Source organism: Salvelinus fontinalis, chromosome 24 (assembly GCF_029448725.1).
Source record: "Salvelinus fontinalis isolate EN_2023a chromosome 24, ASM2944872v1, whole genome shotgun sequence".
NCBI lineage: Eukaryota > Metazoa > Chordata > Actinopteri > Salmoniformes > Salmonidae > Salvelinus > Salvelinus fontinalis.
In genome coordinates this window covers 23686923-23708808 of record NC_074688.1, presented here as the reverse complement: position 1 = coordinate 23708808, position 21886 = coordinate 23686923, and the positions used below count along the sequence as shown (strand labels likewise).

The 21886-nt window shown below is 41.6% G+C and overlaps 1 protein-coding gene across 2 annotated transcripts in view; it reads left to right on the top strand.

Moving 5' to 3' along the window:
• The window catches only part of LOC129822188 (2-(3-amino-3-carboxypropyl)histidine synthase subunit 1-like), a 108720-nt gene that overhangs the window by 74400 nt on the left and 12434 nt on the right, over positions 1-21886 (top strand). For both annotated transcript variants that reach the window (XM_055880255.1, XM_055880254.1), the window contains exons 7-9: positions 7456-7524; positions 10225-10381; positions 18252-18352. In XM_055880255.1, the coding sequence (XP_055736230.1) occupies positions 7456-7524; positions 10225-10381; positions 18252-18352 (327 nt within the window). The remainder of the gene's footprint in view (positions 1-7455; positions 7525-10224; positions 10382-18251; positions 18353-21886) is intronic.

Here is a 21886-nt window from a genome sequence, read left to right as displayed (position 1 = left end):
CTACAAACCTGACTCAGTTACACCAGCTCTGTCAGGAGGAATGGGCCAAAATTCACCCAGCTTATTGTGAGAAGCTTGTGGAAGGCTACCCAAAACGTTTGACCCAAGTTAAACAATTTAAAGGCAATGCTACTGTTGGATTCAACATTTTGAACTTTGAGATATTAAATCAATGATAGAGAAGATGCATAGAATATGAGAAGTGAAAGAGACTGGGTTTTATGTCAGAAGGTAATGGTTCTCTGTAGAAAGACAGATGGCTTTGGAATGTGTTGGGTGGACGGGAGGAGAGCAACGTGTTGATATAGGGGAGACAGATGGACATCTTTGGATTAGGTGAAGGATGTGAGGTCATATCCCCTGAAGGGAGTAATAAGGGTTTGGTATCCTGTTACTCTTTTCCTGTAGAACCATAAAATGTAAGGTTTGGAGAGAATGAGTGTCTTAAGTGGGATATATACACTGCTCAAAAAAATAAAGGGAACACTTAAATAACACAATGTAACTCCAAGTCAATCACACTTCTGTGAAATCAAACTGTCCACTTAGGAAGCAACACTGATTGACAATAAATTTCACATGCTGTTGTGCAAATGGAATAGACAAAAGGTGGAAATTATAGGCAATTAGCAAGACACCCCCCAAAACAGGAGTGATTCTGCAGGTGGTGACCACAGACCACTTCTCAGTTCCTATGCTTCCTGGCTGATGTTTTGGTCACTTTTGAATGCTGGCGGTGCTCTCACTCTAGTGGTAACATGAGACAGAGTCTACAACGCACACAAGTGACTCAGGTAGTGCAGTTCATCCAGGATGGCACATCAATGCAAACTGTGGCAAAAAGGTTTGCTGTGTCTGTCAGCGTAGTGTCCAGAGCATGCAGGCGCTACCAGGAGACAGGCCAGTACATCAGGAGACGTGGAGGAGGCCGTAGGAGGGCAACAACCCAGCAGCAGGACCGCTACCTCCGCCTTTGTGCAAGGAGGTGCACTGCCAGAGCCCTGCAAAATGACCTCCAGCAGGCCACAAATGTGCTTGTGTCTGCTCAAACGGTCAGAAACAGACTCCATGGTGGTATGAGGGCCCGACGTCCACAGTTGGGGGTTGTGCTTACAGCCCAACACCGTGCAGGACGTTTGGCATTTGCCAGAGAACACCAAGATTGGCAAATTCGCCACTGGCGCCCTGTGCTCTTCACAGATGAAAGCAGGTTCACACTGAGCACATGAGCACATGTGACAGAGTCTGGAGACGCCGTGGAGAACGTTCTGCTGCCTGCAACATCCTCCAGCATGACCGGTTTGGCGATGGGTCAGTCATGGTGTGGGGTGGCATTTCTTTGTGGGGCCGCACAGCCCTCCATGTGCTCGCCAGAGGTAGCCTGACTGCCATTAGGTACCGAGATGAGATTCTCAGACCCCTTGTGAGACCATATGCTGACACATGCACATTTGTGGCCTGCTGGAGGTAATTTTGCAGGGCTCTGGCAGTGCACCTCCTTGCACAAAGGCGGAGGTAGCTGTCCTGCTGCTGGGTTATTGCCCTCCTACGGCCTCCTCCACATCTCCTGATGTACTGGCCTGTCTCCTAGTAGCGCCTCCATGCTCTGGACACTACCCTGACAGACACAGCAAACCTTTTTGCCACAGCTCGCATTGATGTGCCATCCTTGATGAACTGCACTAACTGAGCCACTTGTGTGGGTTGTAGACTCCGTCTCATGCTACCACTAGAGTGAAAGCACCGCCAGCATTCAAAAGTGACTAAAACATCAGCCAGGAAGCATAGGAACTGAAAAGTGGTCTGTGGTCACCACCTGCAGAATCACTCCTTTTTTGGGGGTGTCTTGCTAATTGCCTATAATTTCCACCTTTTGTCTATTCCATTTGCACAACAGCATGTGAAATTTATTGTCAATCGGTGTTGCTTCCTAAGTGGACAGTTTGATTTCACAGAAGTGTGATTGACTTGGAGTTACATTGTGTTGTTTAAGTGTTCCCTTTATTTTTTTGAGCAGTGTATATCTGTGATGGGAGAAATGTTGGGTTGTCTGAATTACAGCTGTATGGATCCTTTGGGATAGAAATAAACTTGGTTAAAGCTTCTCTAGTGTCCGTGAGTTACTTACTCTGAAAAATAAGAAACTAACACTACCAAATACTTAATGAGTGTATGTAAACTTCTGACCCACTGGGAATGTGATGAAAAAAATAAAAGCTGAAATAAATCATTCTCTACTATTATTCTGACATTTCACATTCTTAAAATAAAGTGGTGATCCTAACTGACCTAAGACAGGGAATTTTTACAAGGATTAAATGTCATGAATTGTGAAACACTGAGTTTAAATGTATTTGGCTAAGGTGTATGTAAACTTCCGACTTCAACTGTATGTTATTCCAGTAATTAAGAGAAGTATGTTAAAATGGCTTTAGAGTGCTTTAGAACGGAGCAGCTATACGAATATCAGTAGCATCATAGGCTCCCAGTTCTAATCCTCACTCCTAGCTCTCCTCTCTCAGACCCTGCTGCTAATGTCTGCAGACATTAAGAGCAGAATCAGTGTGCTGATGCATAATGCAGGACATACAGCACAGTGTTCACCATTATAGCACAGCAGCACTCAGCTCTTCTACAAAGGACAATGCAATATGAATGATAGGATAACAAAGGCCCTCATGAGCGCTATCCTCTTAAAGCAGAGAAACACATGCAGGGTGTGATGTTGAAAAGCAGGAGGCTCATTGTAGCTAGTGTGATTATAGGGACACCTTGGATATTATTGCAAAGCAAAGCGCCCGGCCCTGGGCACAATAGTCATCATTCGTTTTTTATTTGCTCCTCGGCTCCAAATTACCCTGCTTTTTACCCTGCTATACACACACACACAGATGCATGCATGCTTACACACACACGCACGCACGCACGCACGCACGCACGCACGCACGCACGCACGCACGCACGCACGCACGCACGCACACACGCACACGCACACGCACACGCACACACATACACACATCCCCCACGGAGACACACACACACACACACACACACATACACACATCCCCCACGGACACAATCTAGTCACAATCAGTGACTGGGTCTGTGCTTATTAGTGATGTGTGGGTCAGCTGTTTGTTCACCCATACCCATCCGCAATTGCTAATAAAACATCTGCAACCTTCCAACTAAATGTGTTAAACCTAACATTTCAGGCCTATGTTTTTTTTAAGCCTAACCTGTTTCTGTTTATAATTGTGGACATTTTGGTAGGTTATTTGTTAGTCTGTAATTAGATACATGCTACTTCTCTTGTCCTAGAAGACTAAATAAACCCTTGCTCACCAGAAAATGTCATACATTGATAGAATGAATGCTTCAATCTAGTTGACATCGGTCAAATTTTCTCTTCCATCTCTGCTTCTCTCATGCAGCCAAACGTTTAGGGACTGGGGAGAAAATGCAGTAATGCCAAAATTTCCAAATTACATCAGTTTGCCCGGTTTGAAGGGAATTAAATCCTGTGAAAACGACCCAACATGTTTCTGACAAGATTTCAGGTTGGCTTGCATGCGTACTTTTGTGGTTGAAATACAATCAGCTTTTATGATGCTGATAAAGATAGTACCTTTACAGATGGTCCCTAACCTTAAATTCATTCTCTCAAGATGCTGTTCCTGAGTCACATTATATTTGGTGTATCATTTTCCTGCAATATCTGCTTAATTCTTCAGGAGTTAATATTATATTAGGCTATGTGAGAGGTTATAGACCAGGAATGGGCAACTGCCCCCCCCCCCCCACCCCCAATCTTTTGTAGGCCTGCGTATCAAATTATTTGTTCAGTTGGAGGTTAGAAAAGTATAATACACAAGGTGCAGTTTTTAAATTTGGTTAACATTTGTTTAGCAGTTTTTCTGTCAGTCACTGTCAGTCACTCAATTAGCCCATGTCAGCTAAACATTATTGATTGGTAAGTTAGTCTAGCGGCCAGCTATCTAAACTTAGTAATCATGGTTGAATTACTGACTGGGGTGGGCCCCTATTGATTTTGTTAGTCACTCATTAAAAACTGCAAACATTTCTCTCCACTCTATGGCAAAATGTGTAGAATTGTGGGAAATTTGCTGTAAAACTGCAACAACAAAAAAATATGCCCCATGACAAAATGTATAGAATTGAAGTGAATTTACTCTAAAACTATTTTTTTTCTTTCCGCTGTCGAGGGAGCCCCCAAATGGCTAGAACCGGCTCTGACTGCATATGTGGGTATGGATGTGGGTATGGGTGTACATGTGGGTGTAGATGTGGGTATGGATGTGGGTATGGGTATAGATGTGGGTGTGGGTATAGGTGTGGGTATAGATGTGGGTGTGGGTATAGATGTGGGTATGGATGTGGGTATGGATATGGGGATAGATATGGGTATGGATATAGATGTGGGTATGGGTATGGATGTGGATATGGATGTGGGTATGGGTATGGATGTGGATATGGATGTGGGTAAGGGTATGGATGTGGATATGGATGTGGGTATGGATATGGGAATAGGTATGGATATGGGAATAGGTATGGATGTGGATGTGGGTATGGATATGGGTATAGATATGGGTATGGATATAGATGTGGATGTGGATATGGATATGGGTATGGATGTGGATATGGGAATAGGTATGGATATGGGAATAGGTATGGATATGGGTATGGATATGGGTATAGATATGGGTATGGATATGGGTATGGATATAGATGTGGGTATGGATATAGATGTGGGTATGGGTATGGATGTGGATGTGGTTATATATGTGGGTATGGGTATAGATATATATGTGGGTATAGATATATATGTGGGTATGGATGTGGGTATAGGTATGGATGTGGGTATAGATATGGATGTGGATGTGGGTATGGATATGGGTATAGATATGGATATAGATGTGGGTATGGGTATAGATATAGATGTGGGTATAGGTATAGATATAGATGTGGATATGGATATGGGTATAGATATAGATATGGGTATAGATATAGATGTGGGTATAGATATAGCTGTGGGTATGGGTATAGATATAGATATGGGTATGGGTATAAATATGGGTATAGATATAGATATGGATATGGGTATAGATATAGATATAGATATGGGTATAAATATGGGTATAGATATAGATATGGGTATAAATATGGGTATAGATATAGATGTGGGTATGGATATGGGTATAGATGTGGGTATAGATATAGCTGTGGGTATAGATATAGCTGTGGGTATAGATATAGCTGTGGGTATAGATATAGATGTGGGTATGGATATAGATGTGGGTATGGATATGGGTAGATATGGATGTGGGTATAGATATAGATGTGGGTATAGATGTGGATATGGATTTGGGTATAGATATGGATGTGGGTATGGATGTGGGTACACAGATCCACGAACCACTGCGGCCCCTCATGATGATTTCAGGTTTTTGTTAGGCCCCACCCCCATCAAAGTTATAGACCTACAGTCAGTGTCCAGTTTTCAGGTACTATTTAATTTAACCATCTGAGCTGTATAGCTCCCTTGACGTGCCGGTCTTGCGTCCAAATTTATGGCGCCTCACAATCAGCAGACAGAACATCTTTAAACATTAGACTACTGTTTTGGCCCTCCCTTCTCTTTATTTTCAACTCTCCGTTTTATAGCTTTTCTCTTATTGAAATAAACTCTGACATTGTCCTTTTTGTCTGTCGTGGAAAATTGCAAGATTATGTTATAATGCTTGTAAGATTATATTATAATGATTGTATTGCATTATAATGGTTGTTTTATTCTACAGAATAGAGTCTTGTGTATGTGTTCCACTGAGGATGGGCCTCTATGAGATAGTACTGACAGAGGAGATTTAAGATGTGTTTAGGTGATAAAACCTAAAGAGCATTCCAGAGAACATGAGCCATGAGCTAATGGTTCTGCTGTACCAGGGAGAGACGGTTCCCTTTTGGAGTAAGGGGGCCAGACACTGGTCTTTACAATGAAAACTGTTGACACAGCAGTAACTGTCTGCTATGTTTTATAGATATCTTTCATACAAATCTTAACCTTTGTGAACTGTTCCTAAGATCTGTGGTTCGTCAGTGTAAGTTGAGAGGGGTGCATCTTGGCTATAAAAGATCTTTGTACTTTCCTGTTGGTACTTCTCAACGGTTCATTAGAAATAGTGAATTGTTGAAAGTCAAATGCTATTCCAAAGTTTATTATTATTAAAGATGTAGTTTAAGTATAACTCTGACTGGTGTGTAGTTTGTAACTCTCCTCATTTGGTAAAGCAGAAATATGCCACCACATGCCTCAATGGATCGACGTTAACTATTTCTGCCCAAGTTTCCAAAAGCATTTTGCAATTGGTTATGTATTTGGTGCATGTAGAGTTAAGCACTAATGCGTAGGCTTACACACTAACGTAGGCTTACACACTAACAGCAGATAAAAAATCATGGAAGATAAACCTCAGTGTAGTCTGTAGACATGAATTGCACAATAATTAAGCATTTTTGATGCATTGTTTTCTCTGTATTCAACTCGCCAGCCACCCGCCCTTCATCCACACAATATTTCATGACCCTAAACCCAGATATAACCCCAGGGACTACAGTTATGAGTCAATCCCTGCACCACTAGTGGGTGTGTGTTATTTTGTGTGTGTGTATGCGTGCAGGCCTGCCTGCCTGTGTGGCGGTTAGTTGTGGCTCCTGGGTGTCCCTGTGGAAGCTCACCCACAGCCTGTTCCACACACACTTTCCTAAACGCTGGCTAATTAGCTCCTCTAATTGTCTCTGTCTCCCCCTGGGCCTCTGCGGGCTTGCCACGGTAACACGGTAACAGAGAGGCCTGGACCCCTCACTCAGCCAATAGCAGGCCTCCTCCCAGCACACCCCCTGGGATGATAATGATTGTGTGTGTGTGTGTGTGTGTGTGTGTGTGTGTGTGTGTGTGTGTGTGTGTGTGTGTGTGTGTGTGTGTGTGTGTGTGTGTGTGTGTGTGTGTCGTGCTTGCATGTGCTCCCGTTGAACCCTGCCCCATCACGGGTCCAGGCGGTCCAACTAATAACACCCCCTGGGTTAACTGAAAAAGCCTGGTAGTGGATAAACAACATGGGGCCATCACAGGGGTGCTGTGTGATGGTGTTCTTATACATCAGAAGCCTCTGGTCACACCTTGAACCCCTAAACCCCAGGCATAGGTCCACTGAGCCCAATTTGTTCCACCAGGAGGGGGAGTGAGAGAGTGTGTGAAAGAGAAGGGTGAGAGTGAGAGAGGAGGAATGGGCAGGGAGAGAGGTGAGGGAGAGATGGGGCGGATTTGTATTGTTGTTCCACAGCAGGTATTCTTGCCAGCAGGGAGTGTATCTGTCTTACTGTGTTTGTATCTCTCTCATCCTGTGTCTCTGTGTGTTGATGTGTTTGTATTTATAGCTACCTGGGAGATGGCAGGTTCCATCTGGAGTCGATCATGATTGCAAACCCAGAGATACCTGCCTACAGGTAAATAATAACTTTAACCCTTTACACTCGTGGGAATCAGCCTATATGGATAGGGCTCAATTGAAATGATTCTTAGAGAAGAAATATGGAAATCCTATACATAACCATCAAAAGGGAACAGTTTGGAGATTATGGGAAAATTATAGCACAAGACCGAATCCAAACATTACACTGTTGATTTTATGTGCATTTTACATTTACTGTACTTTTGGCTGCATTTGTTTATAACGAAATCAGAAAATACTCTGTATACATTCAGTAACATGATAAGAATATTCCTGGAAAATTTGGGGTAGGTGCAACATGAGACAAAACAATGACAAGGGTTTGAGTGAGAGGTCTAACTGGTATCTCCAAGTTATCACACACCTTTGCAAAGTGTGCACAGTTCCTACATAATTTCAATGCACTTTTATGACTCAAAGAAGAGTCAACTATAAGGTGCTATGTTGAGGAACTAGAGGAATCCGACTGGAAGTTTTGTTTGGAGCACAGCCCTGCATCCCTGCATTTACATAATTACTGTTGTTGTTTACGCATTCCAAAAATGGACCATTATAAATCACAATCTGGTCAGGTGGGCATGATTTGAAAGCGTGTTACATTGCCAACATGGTTAGCAAAGTTACAAAGTACGATCTTAGTGTTAGGCTTTCACAAGGCAATTCAGAGAAGCAGATCATAAATTTGATTTCTTAGGATCCCAATTAGCCGACGCCTATGGCAATAGCTAGTCTTACTGGGCTCTGACACATAACGAAAAAGACATTACAGACAAAAGACTTTACAATTCACATACATTTAAAAACATTAACATGTAGTGTGTGTGTGTGTGTGTGCATCTATCAGTTCCACATACATGTCAGTACATACACACAACAAGTAGGTCAAATGGGGAGAGGCGTTGTGCCCTGAGGTGTTGCTTTATTTCCCTCAGACAACGAAACATTTGCAAAAGTTGCTCAATTAACTGGAGGGATGGGGGCAACTTCTTGTCGCGCGCGGTGTTCAGAACCACTGTCAGTCAAAACCAATAGTGTGCTGTGAAGCGGGAGACCTTGAGCTCTGACGTAATGTACTGCATGTTACTGTACAGCCACTGTTGTCCAATTTAGGCACTATTTTCAACCCGTATACTGGTACAAGTGTAAAGAGCTAATCAAGCACTGTGTGTACCATTTACAGTACTGTGAAAAAGTATTTGCCCCCTTTCTAATTTTCTCGACTTATGCATATTTTTGATACTGAATGTTATCAGATCTTCAACCAAACCTAACATTAGATAAAGGGAACCTGAGTGAACAAATAACACAACCATTAAATACTTATTTCATACAAGTTATACTTTTGACTCATCTGTCCATTGAACATTCTTCCAAGAGTCATCCAGGTGCTTCCAGGTGCTTTTTGGCAAGCTTGAGTCAACTTTTTGAATGAGATGGGTCCCATTTTATACCTGCCGAAAACCAAACACTGCATTCCACAGTGAGAACCTCATACTAACGGTCAAGCAGGGTGGTGGTAGTGTGATGCTTTGGGGATGCTTTGCTGCCTCAGGACCTGGACAACTTGCCTTAATAGAAGTAACCATGAATTCTGCTCTGTATCAGAGAATTCTACAGGAGAATGTCAGGCCATCCGTCTGAGCTGAAGCTGAAGCGCAGCTGGGTCATGCAGCAAGACAATGATCCAAAACACACAATCAAGTCTACATGAAAATGGTTAAAAATAAACAAATTTGAAGTTTTGGAATGGCTTAGTCAAAGTCCAGACCTAATCCCATTGAGATGTTGTGGCAGGACATGAAACGAGCAGTTCATGCTTGAAAACCCACAAATGTCGCCGAGTTAAAGCACTTCTGGATGCAGGAGTGGGCCAAAATTCCTCCACAGCGTTGTGAGAGACTGATCAACAATTAAAGGAAGCATTTGGTTGCAGTCATTGCAGCTAAAGGTGGCACAACCAGTTATTGAGTATAAGGGGGCAATTACTTTTTCACACAGGGGAATTGGGTGCTGCATACCTTTGTTCAGTAAATAAATGAAACAAGTATACAGGTTCCCTTGATCTAATATTAGGTTTTGGTTGAAAAACGTTCAATATCAAAAATAGAGAAAATCAGAAAAGGGGCGAATACTTTTTCCCGGCACTGTATATTAATATACAGTGTACCGCTGTGGATGAATCTGACATAGATTGCAGAATGTCATTATTGTCAGTAATACACAGGATTAATGTGACATGGTTCACCTTGTTGCAGTTTGTCTTTATGGTGTCATTTCCACTGAGCTGTATTGGCGTGAAACAGTATTTATATGAGATCTTGTTTGTGAAGTGAAATTGTGTTTGTGTTATGAACGTATGCACTACTGCCCTCCTCTCAGGCTCTCTAATAAACAAGATGATAATCTCAAGATGTGCTGAGCTGAGCTCTCCTGGTAGAGAGAGAAAGATTAGATTCTCTAAAATGCCACTATTTTCTCTCAGATAACTGCCTTAATACTTGATGGATTTTCATGATTGGATTTTCTCTTCTTGCCTGTCTATCCTCAAGGTAACCTGTTGTGAACAATACACACTAATATGCATGTTTTGTGTGTTTGTGTATGATTGCATATGCGTGTGTGTGTGTGTGTGTGCATACACTTGCACTCGTGTGTGTGTGTGTGTGTGTGTGTGTGTGTGTGTGTGTGTGTTTAGGTACGACCCGTACAGTAAGATATTTTCCAGGGAGTACTATGACCATGAAGCCATGCGGTCCATCCGGCTCCAGGCCATCGACAAAGCTCGCTCTGCCCAGAGATGGGGCCTGATCCTGGGCACGCTGGGCCGGCAGGGCAACCCTAAGGTCATGGAGGTATGAGCCTGCATCTCAGAGATTTCACACTTATCCTGATTCTACCCCTCCCTCACACTCTGAGACCTTCACATATACAATGATGTGTAATACGTTTTGTGGGGCACAGCTTCTCTCAGTTACTCAGACAAGCAGCTAAATGCAGCTGTGAAGACTATAGAGTGTAAAGCCAAACCACACCCCTCTATACACAGACCTGGGGGTCTTCATCGATCGGTCCTACATGGGGGGGTTGTTGGATCCCTAGCCTGCTCTCAAGCCGGCCCCCCCCTCTCAGCACTCTTCCCTTTGTTCTCTCCTCCGTTTGATCTGTCCGCTTTTTGTTTTCCTCTCATGCGTTGTATTTGACTTTTGTTTGGGATTCTTCCTCCACGTCCTCGCCTCATTCTTTTCTCTAATTGGTAGGCTGGGAGGAAGAGACAGAGAGAGACTGAGAGAAGCATCGTGTTTTCTGTCATCTCTCCTCTTGCTGTCAGATGATTTTTTAAACCAATCCCAGGTTTCTCTTGTCATTCCCCCCCCCCCAGTTTCTAACCTGTATGAAAACTTTGCGTCTTATCCAGATACAGTAGTCAGACGGAGAGATGAAGGTATTCCAATAGAATGTCTTTGTAGTTTCTTACAGTAGTGTCACCCTCATTGGGCCAGTGTTTAGATTAAGTGGTTGAGTTGTGTGATATGCCTTTGTCTGGACAGGACTGTATAACCTCAGAAAACAACCCAGGCTGTCATAGTAAAGAGTGCAAAATAACCCACTATAGAACAGAGAATCTCAGTGTGGCTGGCTGCAGAGGTGTATCTCTCTATGCTCACCGTTAGGGAATCTTTTGGAAGTTGATGTTCTGAACTCGGTCTTAACACTTGGTCCAGCGGGCCCTCTTCAAAGACGTTCACCAACACAGAAGGAAGCCCGGTCCCTGAACTGGCTCAACACTTTTATCTAGTGATGTTATTGGGTGGTGATGTGTTTAGTATGGTGATGTTATTGGGTGGTGATGTTATTAGGTGGTTATGTTTTTAATATGGTGATATTATTGGGTGGTGATGTGTTTAATATGGTGATGTTATTGGGTGGTGATGTGTTTAATATGGTGATGTTATTGGGTTGTGATGTGTTTAATATGGTGATGTTATTGGGTGGTGATGTGTTTAATATGGTGATGTTATTGGCTGGTGATGTGTTTAATATGGTGATGTTATTGGGTCGTGATGTGTTTTATCTAGTGATGTTATTGGGTGGTGATGTGTTTAATATGGTGATGTGTTTAATGTGGTGATGTGTTTAATATTTTGATGTTATTGGGTGGTGATGTGTTTAATATGTTGATGTTATTGGGTTGTGATGTGTTTAATATGGTGATGTTATTTGGTGGTGATGTGTTTAATATGGTGATGTTATTGGGTGGTGATGTTTTTAATATGGTGATGTTATTGGGTGGTGATGTGTTTAATATGGTGATGTTATTTGGTGGTGATGTGTTTAATATGGTGATGTTATTGGGTGGTGATGTTTTTAATATGGTGATATTATTGGGTGGTGATGTGTTTAATATGGTGATGTTATTGGGTGGTGATGTGTTTAATATGGTGATGTTATTGGGTGGTGATGTGTTTAATATGGTGATGTTATTGGGTTGTGATGTGTTTAATATGGTGATGTTATTGGGTGGTGATGTGTTTAAAATGATGATGTTTTTGGGTGATGATGTGTTTAATATGGTGATGTTATTGGGTGGTGATGTGTTTAATATGGTGATGTTATTGGGTGGTGATGTGTTTAATATGGTGATGTTATTGGGTGGTGATGTGTTTAATATGGTGATGTGTTTAATATGTTGATGTTATTGGGTGTTGATGTTATTGGGTGGTGATGTGTTTAATATGTTGATGTTATTGGGTGGTGTTGTGTTTAATATGGTGATGTTTTTGGGTGGTGATGTGTTTAATATGGTGATGTTATTGGGTGGTGATGTGTTTAATATGGTGATGTTATTGGGTGGTGATTTGTTTAATATGGTGATGTTATTGGGTTGTGATGTGTTTAATAATGTGATGTTATTGGGTGGTGATGTGTTTAATATGGTGATGTTATTGGGTGGTGATGTGTTTGATATGGTGATGTTTTAGGTGGTGATGTGTTTAATATGGTGATGTTATTGGGTGGTGATGTTATTGGGTGGTGATGTGTTTAATATGTTGATGTTATTGGGTGGTGTTGTGTTTAATATGGTGATGTTTTTGGGTGGGGATGTGTTTAATATGGTGATGTTATTGGGTGGTGATGTGTTTAATATGGTGATGTTATTGGGTGGTGATGTGTTTAATATGGTGATGTTATTGGGTTGTGATGTGTTTAATAATGTGATGTTATTGGGTGGTGATGTGTTTAATATGGTGATGTTTTTGGGTGGTGATGTGTTTAATATGGTGATGTTATTGGTTGGTGATGTGTTTTAATTGGGTGGTGATGTTTTTAATATGGAGATATTATTGGGTGGTGATGTGTTTAATATGGTGATGTTATTGGGTGGTGATGTGTTTAATATGGTGATGTTATTGGGTTGTGATGTGTTTAATATGGTGATGTTATTGGGTGGTGATGTGTTTAATATGGTGATGTTTTTGGGTGATGATGTGTTTAATATGGTGATGTTATTGGGTGGTGATGTGTTTAATATGGTGATGTTATTGGGTGGTGATGTGTTTAATATGGTGATGTTATTGGGTGGTGATGTGTTTAATATGGTGATGTTATTGGGTGGTGATGTGTTTAATATGGTGATGTTATTGGGTGGTGATGTGTTTAATATGGTGATGTGTTTAATATGTTGATGTTATTGGGTGGTGATGTGTTTGATATGGTGATGTTTTTAGGTGGTGATGTGTTTAATATGGTGATGTTATTGGGTGGTCATGTTATTAGTTGGTGATGTGTTTAATATGTTGATGTTATTGGGTGGTGATGTTATTGGGTGGTGATGTGTTTAATATGGTGATGTTATTGGGTGGTGATGTGTTTAATATGGTGATGTTATTGGGTGGTGTTGTGTTTAATATGGTGATGTTATTGGGTGGTGATGTGCTTAATTGGGTGGTGATTTGTTTAATATGTTGATATGTTTAATATGTTGATGTTATTGGGTGGTGATGTGTTTAATATGGTGATGTTATTAGTTGGTGATGTGTTTAATATGTTGATGTTATATGGTGGTGTTGTGTTTAATATGGTGATGTTATTGGGTGGTGATGTGTTTAATATGGTGATGTTATTGAGTGGTGATGTGTTTAATATGTTGATGTTATAGGGTGCTGATGTGTTTTATCTAGTAATGTTATTGGGTGGTGATGTGTTTAATATGGTGATGTGTTTAATATGTTGATGTTATTTGGTGGTGATGTTTTTAATATGTTGATGTTATTGGGTGGTGATGTGTTTAATATGGTGACGTGTTTAATATGTTGATGTTATTGGGTGGTGATGTGTTTAATATGTTGATGTTATTGGGTGGTGATGTGTTTAATATGGTGATGTTATTAGGTGGTTATGTGTTTAGTATGTTGATGTTATTAGGTGGTGATGTTTTTAATATGGTGATTTTATTGGGTGGTTATGTGTTTAATATGGTGATGTTATTGGTTGGTGTTGTGTTTAATATGGTGATGTTATTGGGTGGTGATGTTCTTAGTTGGTGATGTGTTTAATATGTTGATGTTATTGGGTGGTGATGTGTTTAATATGTTGATGTTATTGGGTGGTGTTGTGTTTAATATGGTGATGTTATTGGGTGGTGATGTGTTTAATATGGTGATGTTATTGAGTGGTGATGTGTTTAATATGTTGATGTTATTGGGTGGTGATGTGTTTTATCTAGTGATGTTATTAGGTGGTGATGTGTTTAATATGGTGATGTTTTTGGTTGGTGATGTGTTTAATATGGTGATGTTATTGGGTGGTGATATGTTTAATATGGTGATGTTATTGGGTGGTTATGTGTTTAATATGGTGATGTTATTGGGTGGTGATGTGTTTAATATGGTGATGTGTTTAATATGTTGATGTTATTGGGTGGTGATGTGTTTGATATGGTCATGTTTTTAGGTGGTGATGTGTTTAATATGGTGATGTTATTGGGTGGTGATGTTATTGGGTGGTGTTGTGTTTAATATGGTGATGTATTTGGGTGGTGATGTGTTTAATATGGTGATGTTATTGGGTGGTGATGTGTTTAATATGGTGATGTTATTGGGTGGTGATTTGTTTAATATGGTGATGTTATTGGGTTGTGATGTGTTTAATAATGTGATGTTATTGGGTGGTGATGTGTTTAATATGGTGATGTTATTGGGTGGTGATGTGCTTAATTGGGTGGTGATTTGTTTAATATGGTGATGTTATTGGGTTGTGATGTGTTTAATATGGTGATGTTATTGGGTGGTGATGTGTTTAATATGGTGATGTTATTGGGTGGTGATGTTATTAGTTTGGTGATGTGTTTAATATGTTGATGTTATTGGGTGGTGATGTTATTGGGTGGTGATGTGTTTAATATGTTGATGTTATTGGGTGGTGTTGTGTTTAATATAGTGATGTTATTGGGTGGTGATGTGTTTAATATGGTGATGTTATTGAGTGGTGATGTGTTTAATATGTTGATGTTATTGGGTGGTGATGTGTTTTATCTAGTAATGTTATTGGGTGGTGATGTGTTTAATATGGTGATGTTATTGGGTGGTGATGTGTTTAATATGGTGATGTGTTTAATATGTTGATGTTATTTGGTGGTGATGTGTTTAATATGTTGATATTATTGGGTGGTGATGTGTTTAATATGTTGATGTTATTGGGTGGTGATGTGTTTAATATGGGAATGTTATTTGGGTGGTGATGTGTTTAATAAGGTGATGTTATTGGGTGGTTATGTGTTTAATATGAAGATGTTATTGGGTGGTGATGTGTTTAATATGGTGATGTTATTGAGTGGTGATGTGTTTAATATGTTGATGTTATTGGGTGGTGATGTGTTTTATCTAGTGATGTTATTGGGTGGTGATGTTTTTAATATGGTGATGTTATTGGGTGGTGATGTGTTTAATATGGTGATGTTATTGGGTGGTGATGTGTTTAATATGGTGATGTTATTGGGTGGTGATGTGTTTAATATGGTGATGTGTTTAATATGTTGATGTTATTGGGTGGTGATGTGTTTAATATGTTGATGTTATTGGGTGGTGTTGTGTTTAATATGTTGATGTTATTGGGTGGTGATGTGTTTAATATGGGAATGTTATTGGGTGGTGATGTGTTTAATATGGTGATGTTTTTGGGTGGTGATGTGTTTAATATGGTGATGTTATTGGGTGGTGATGTGTTTAATATGGTGATGTTATTGGGTGGTGTTGTGTTTAATATGGTGATGTTATTGGGTGGTGATGTGTTTAATATGGTGATGTTATTGGGTGGTGATGTGTTTAATATGGTGATGTTATTAGGTGGTGATGTTTTTAATAATGTGATGTTATTGGGTGGTGATGTGTTTAATATGGTGATGTTATTGGGTGGTGATGTGTTTAATATGTTGATGTTATTGGGTGGTGTTGTGTTTAATATGGTGATGTTATTGAGTGGTGATGTGTTTAGTATGGTGATGTTATTAGGTGGTGATGTGTTTAGTATGGTGATGTTATTGGGTGGTGATGTGTTTAATATGGTGATGTTATTGGGTGGTGATGTGTTTAATATGTTGATGTTATTGGGTGGTGTTGTGTTTAATATGGTGATGTTATTGAGTGGTGATGTGTTTAGTATGGTGATGTTATTAGGTGGTGATGTGTTTAGTATGGTGATGTTATTAGGTGGTGATGTGTTTAGTATGGTGATGTTATTAGGTGGTGATGTGTTTAGTATGGTGATGTTATTGGGTGGTGATGTTATTGGGTGGTGATGTGTTTAGTATGTTGATGTTATTAGGTGGTGATGTGTTTAATATGGTGATGTTATTGGGTGGTGATGTGTTTAATATGGTGATGTTATTGGGTGGTGATGTTATTGGGTGGTGATGTGTTTAGTATGTTGATGTTATTAGGTGGTGATGTGTTTAATATGGTGATGTTATTGGGTGGTGATGTGTTTAATATGGTGATGTTATTGGGTGGTGTTGTGTTTAGTATGGTGATGTTATTGGGTGGTGATGTGTTTAATATGGTGATGTTATTAGGTGGTGATGTGTTTAATATGTTGATGTTATTGGGTGGTGATGTGTTTAGTATGGTGATGTTATTAGGTGGTGATGTGTTTAGTATGGTGATGTTATTGGGTGGTGATGTTATTGGGTGGTGATGTGTTTAATATGGTGATGTTATTAGGTGGTGATGTGTTTAATATGGTGATGTTATTGGGTGGTGATGTGTTTAATATGGTGATGTTATTGGGTGGTGATGTGTTTAGTATGTTGATGTTATTAGGTGGTGATGTGTTTAATATGGTGATGTTATTGGGTGGTGATGTGTTTAATATGGTGATGTTATTGGGTGGTGATGTTATTGGGTGGTGATGTGTTTAGTATGTTGATGTTATTAGGTGGTGATGTGTTTAATATGGTGATGTTATTGGGTGGTGATGTGTTTAATATGGTGATGTTATTGGGTGGTGATGTGTTTAATATGGTGATGTTATTGGGTGGTGATGTTATTGGGTGGTGATGTGTTTAATATGGTGATGTTATTGGGTGGTGATGTGTTTAATATGGTGATGTGTTTAATATGGTGATGTTATTGGGTGGTGATGTGTTTAATATGGTGATGTTATTGGGTGGTGATGTGTTTAATATGGTGATGTTATTGGGTGGTGATGTTATTGGGTGGTGATGTGTTTAATATGGTGATGTCTTTAATATGTTGATGTTATTGGGTGGTGATGTGTTTGATATGGTGATGTTTTTAGGTATTGATGTGTTTAATATGGTGATGTTATTGGGTGGTGATGTGTTTAATATGGTGATGTTATTGGGTGGTGATGTGTTTAATATGGTGATGTTATTGGGTGGTGATGTGTTTAATATGGTGATGTGTTTAATATGGTGATGTTATTGGGTGGTGATGTGTTTAATATGGTGATGTTATTGGGTGGTGATGTGTTTAATATGGTGATGTTATTGGGTGGTGATGTTATTGGGTGGTGATGTGTTTAATATGGGGATGTTATTGGGTGGTGATGTGTTTAATATGGTGATGTTATTGGGTGGTGATGTGTTTAATATGGTGATGTTATTGGGTGGTGATGTGTTTAATATGGTGATGTTATTGGGTGGTGATGTGTTTAATATGGTGATGTTATTGGGTGGTGATGTGTTTAATATGGTGATGTTATTGGGTGGTGATGTGTTTAATATGGTGATGTTATTGGGTGGTGATGTGTTTAATATGGTGATGTTATTGGGTGGTGATGTGTTTAATATGGTGATGTTATTGGGTGGTGATGTGTTTAATATGGTGATGTTATTGGGTTGTTTTCTCCAGTATCTCTGTGCTCCATCATTGATTGCTAGCTGTGTTAATTAGCCATATTATTATTATTATCTGGTTAATCTAACTAAGAAACACTAGACTTGGGAGCTCTGAAGGACCCTCTAGTGGAACAGCAGAACGAGTGGGAGTGTGTGTGTGTGTGTGTGTGTGTGTAGCTGTATAGGCAGGCAACACAGACAGGTCTCTTGAGTCCAAGGCCTGCACAAACACACACACGTGTTCTTCGTGTGGGCTCGAGGCTAGTGTGACCATACTCTCCTTCTCTGTCCTCCTACTCTCATCACTCCCTCACTCTTTGTATTTCTCTCTCTCTCTCGCTCTGTTTCTGTCTGTCTTTCCATCATAGCACCTGGAATCCAAGCTTGAGTCTCTTGGCAAGTCCTTCACTCGAGTGCTGCTGTCTGAGATTTTCCCCAGCAAGCTGGACCTGATGGCAGATGTGGATGCGTGAGTCTACAGCACGCACGTGCGCACACACACACACACACACACACACACACACACACACACACACACACACACACACACACACACACACACACACACACACTCGGTGAAAGGCAGTGAGAATGTTTTGAGACTTGTCCTCTTGTCTTTGATACATATCCCTGATATACACAGAGAGACGCCATCTGAAATGCTCTGTCATCCAACACTGTTATCCAGCGAGGCACAGTCATTATGTCTTCAAAAGAAAACTCCAAAAGTTTGTCAAGTGAAACCGCTCGTGCTTCAAGCTCAAGTCGCTTTGATTTCTATGACTGTCTGTCTGGCTGGCAGAAAGAAGAGGGCAAGGAGGAGGTAGTGAGACACTGATGTGCAGAAGGGCTCTCTGAGACACAAATGCACACATTCACCACAGTCCACACTCTCAGCAGATTGGCCTCTCACTGTGGAGTAATGAGTAGTGCGATGTGTGAGGGAGGAGTGTGTGAAGGAGGGACAGACTGTCTGAGAGAGATGGTGAGAAAGGAGGGAGAGAGATCAGGGGACGCAGAGGTAGTTGAGGAGGTTGTGTTGAAACGGGAGAGAGCGTGATAAAAGGAGGTGTTTGCTGCTCTTGTTTTCTTTGGTGCTGTGATCTCACCACTCTCCAAGTCAGTTACGCAAAACAGGAAATTCATAAGCCTGGCACGACTCAAACTGGACAAAATATTCACAGGCGATTCACAGGCACCTATTTAGACAGCTCAGAGGCCGTAAATTAAGAGCTCAGAGTGGGACGCAAAATAACAGCTTTTCAAATGTTATGCGGAGAGCTGCCAGAGTAGGGTCGCTCAGTCTATAGATAGTGACAGGGCTGACTGGCGTCATGGGTCTGACAGACACAAAGTTAATGATATCACAGGGTTGACGTTACACGGTGGGCACATTGGGGACAGTGCTTACCTGTGGGCACATTGGGGACAGTGCTTACCTGTGGGCACATTGGGGACAGTGCTTACCTGTGGGCACATTGGGGACAGTGCTTACCTGTGGGCACATTGGGGACAGTGCTTACCTGTGGGCACATTGGGGACAGTGCTTACCTGTGGGCACATTGGGGACAGTGCTTACCTGTGGGCACATTGGGGACAGTGCTTACCTGTGGGCACATTGGGGACAGTGCTTACCTGTGGGCACATTGGGGACAGTGCTTACCTGTGGGCACATTGGGGACAGTGCTTACCTGTGGGCACATTGGGGACAGTGCTTACCTGTGGGCACATTGGGGACAGTGCTTACCTGTGGGCACATTGGGGACAGTGCTTACCTGTGGGCACATTGGGGACAGTGCTTACCTGTGGGCACATTGGGGACAGTGCTTACCTGTGGGCACAGAATAAAAGGCAGCGCAGTCTGGCTGCGGAGAGGAGTGGAGAGGAGTGCAGAAAGAGAAGGGAGGGAGAGAGGGAAGGTGTACTAGCCCACACAGTGCAGCGGAGAGGCCCACCCCCAGCCTTTCTCTCCCATTAGTGACACACCACACACACTCCGACACACAGAGAAACCATTAGCAAACACTTTAAAGTGTGTAATTAGATTCCAGCCTGATTTTAACCATTGTGCAGATATCTGGCAGACCCACACACACTTATCTCAACTGGTTCGCAAATACCCTGCAATGTGTTATGCCATTTTACCGAAAAATTATTTGCATTTCCTCTTCACCCATATTCCAATCAACTTTCCTGTTTTAATCTTTTTTATTTTATTAAAGTGACCATTTTCCTGAGATATCGAGAGAAGAGGTTAATTGTTTTTGCCAGTCTTGGTCCAGGCTGCTAGGATAACTGAAGGGCAGCAGCCTTGCAGGTGGAGGGAGGTCTGCCTAAGGGTGCATCCCAAATGGCACCCTGAACCCTATATTGTTCACTTCTTTTGACCAGAGACGTTTGCTATAGAGGGAATAGGGTGTCATTTGAGATGCATCCTAGCTGTTACTGGGGCTAATGTACCAGAGAAGCTAATGTAGTAGGACGGGGACAGGGCCTTAGTTCACACTGGGAACACTGGGGAACCCTTTAGGTTCTGTGGTCACCCCAACCCTCCCTGCCTCCCAAAATGCACCCTATTCCCTATTTAGTGCACTACTTTTCACCAGGGTCTCTAGGTCTCTGGTCAAAAGTAGTGCTCTTAATAGGGAAAAAGGTGCCATTTGGGATGCAAGCTGTGTGTGGTACCCTTCCCTCTCATTCAATTAAGTCTGCTTATCAGGCTGTCCTCCCTCTACCCCAGCTCACTGCAGGGTCCCCCATTCACAGAGAGTCATCAGGATTCTATTCACTTACTGATGGTCTCCTTCACAGGGCATGACTAGAGCTTCCTGTTTCCCTAAACCCAGAGGGCTGCTAGGAAATGGACAGGGGAAATGGGGACACATTCAGAGGCAGTTGCTGTAGTAGTGACTGGAGTTATATTTACCTCTCCCTGTAGCAACCCCTCTCTCTCTCTGTCTTTTCTCTTCCATCTCCCTCTCCCCGTCTCCCTCACTCTCTCTCTTTCTCCATCTCTCAGTCTATGCCCTGTGGTGAGGGTTCTGCGGTGAGTTAGGAAGATGTTAGCTCAGATATTGTCTGTAAATTGAATTGTGTGGCGTGCTGGGTTCCTAGCCAGTGTGGCACAACACATGCTCCCAGGCCAATCTGTTAAGAAACTGCTCCTAAAGAGGGAAGTAGGGATTGTCAAATCCTCCTCCCCTCCTCTTCTGTCCTTCGCTTCTCTCTCCTGCACTCCCATCCACTCATTGCTTGTCTTAAAGACATGCTCCGGTACTTTGGCTACGAAGAAAGTATGTTTTAAACCTCCCGCTTTGGGCTAGATGTGTCAATGTGTAGTTCATACATGCATAATCTATGAGCAGAATTACTGTCTTACATCAATTATCCATGAAATTCCTAGTTTGATAGCGACTGTTTTCTTTAAGTTATGTTGTGCCATTTTCCCTACATTCTGCCCAGCGTTATCCAATGAGGTTGCAGGGTGGGCTCAGTGGACAAGCAAACGTCTCACTTATCAGCCTTCCAAATTAGACTGGTGAATACTCATTCAGTATGTTTTTGGGGAGGTATTTTCCCCCCAAAAAGGAGAGCATGGTGGGCTCCAGTGGTTAGGGTGAAGCCCCAATCAATTCTACTGTTCAAGGAAGCAGCTATGATATAAGGCACAGTACTGTTACAAGGAAACGAACCGAGAGAGAGGATGCAGAGATACACTTCTGCAGCAGTTGCCGTTTAACTTGTGAAAGTATCCCTGAAGATGTTGCACGATGCAGTGTTTTAGAGCTAGCATCTTTCTCCCTCCCCACCTTTCTGTACACCTGTGCACAGATTCTGAATGCATATATTTGTATTGAAATCTACCAAGATGTGTGCGCTCTCATTCCTCACCGTGTCCATGTGAATACAGCTGAATCCATAAATGTCTGGTGTATTACTGGTGGCTGTCTGTCTTTGGAGATGAGCGGTACAGGGAGGGGCTGTCACCGTGGAGATGGAGCTG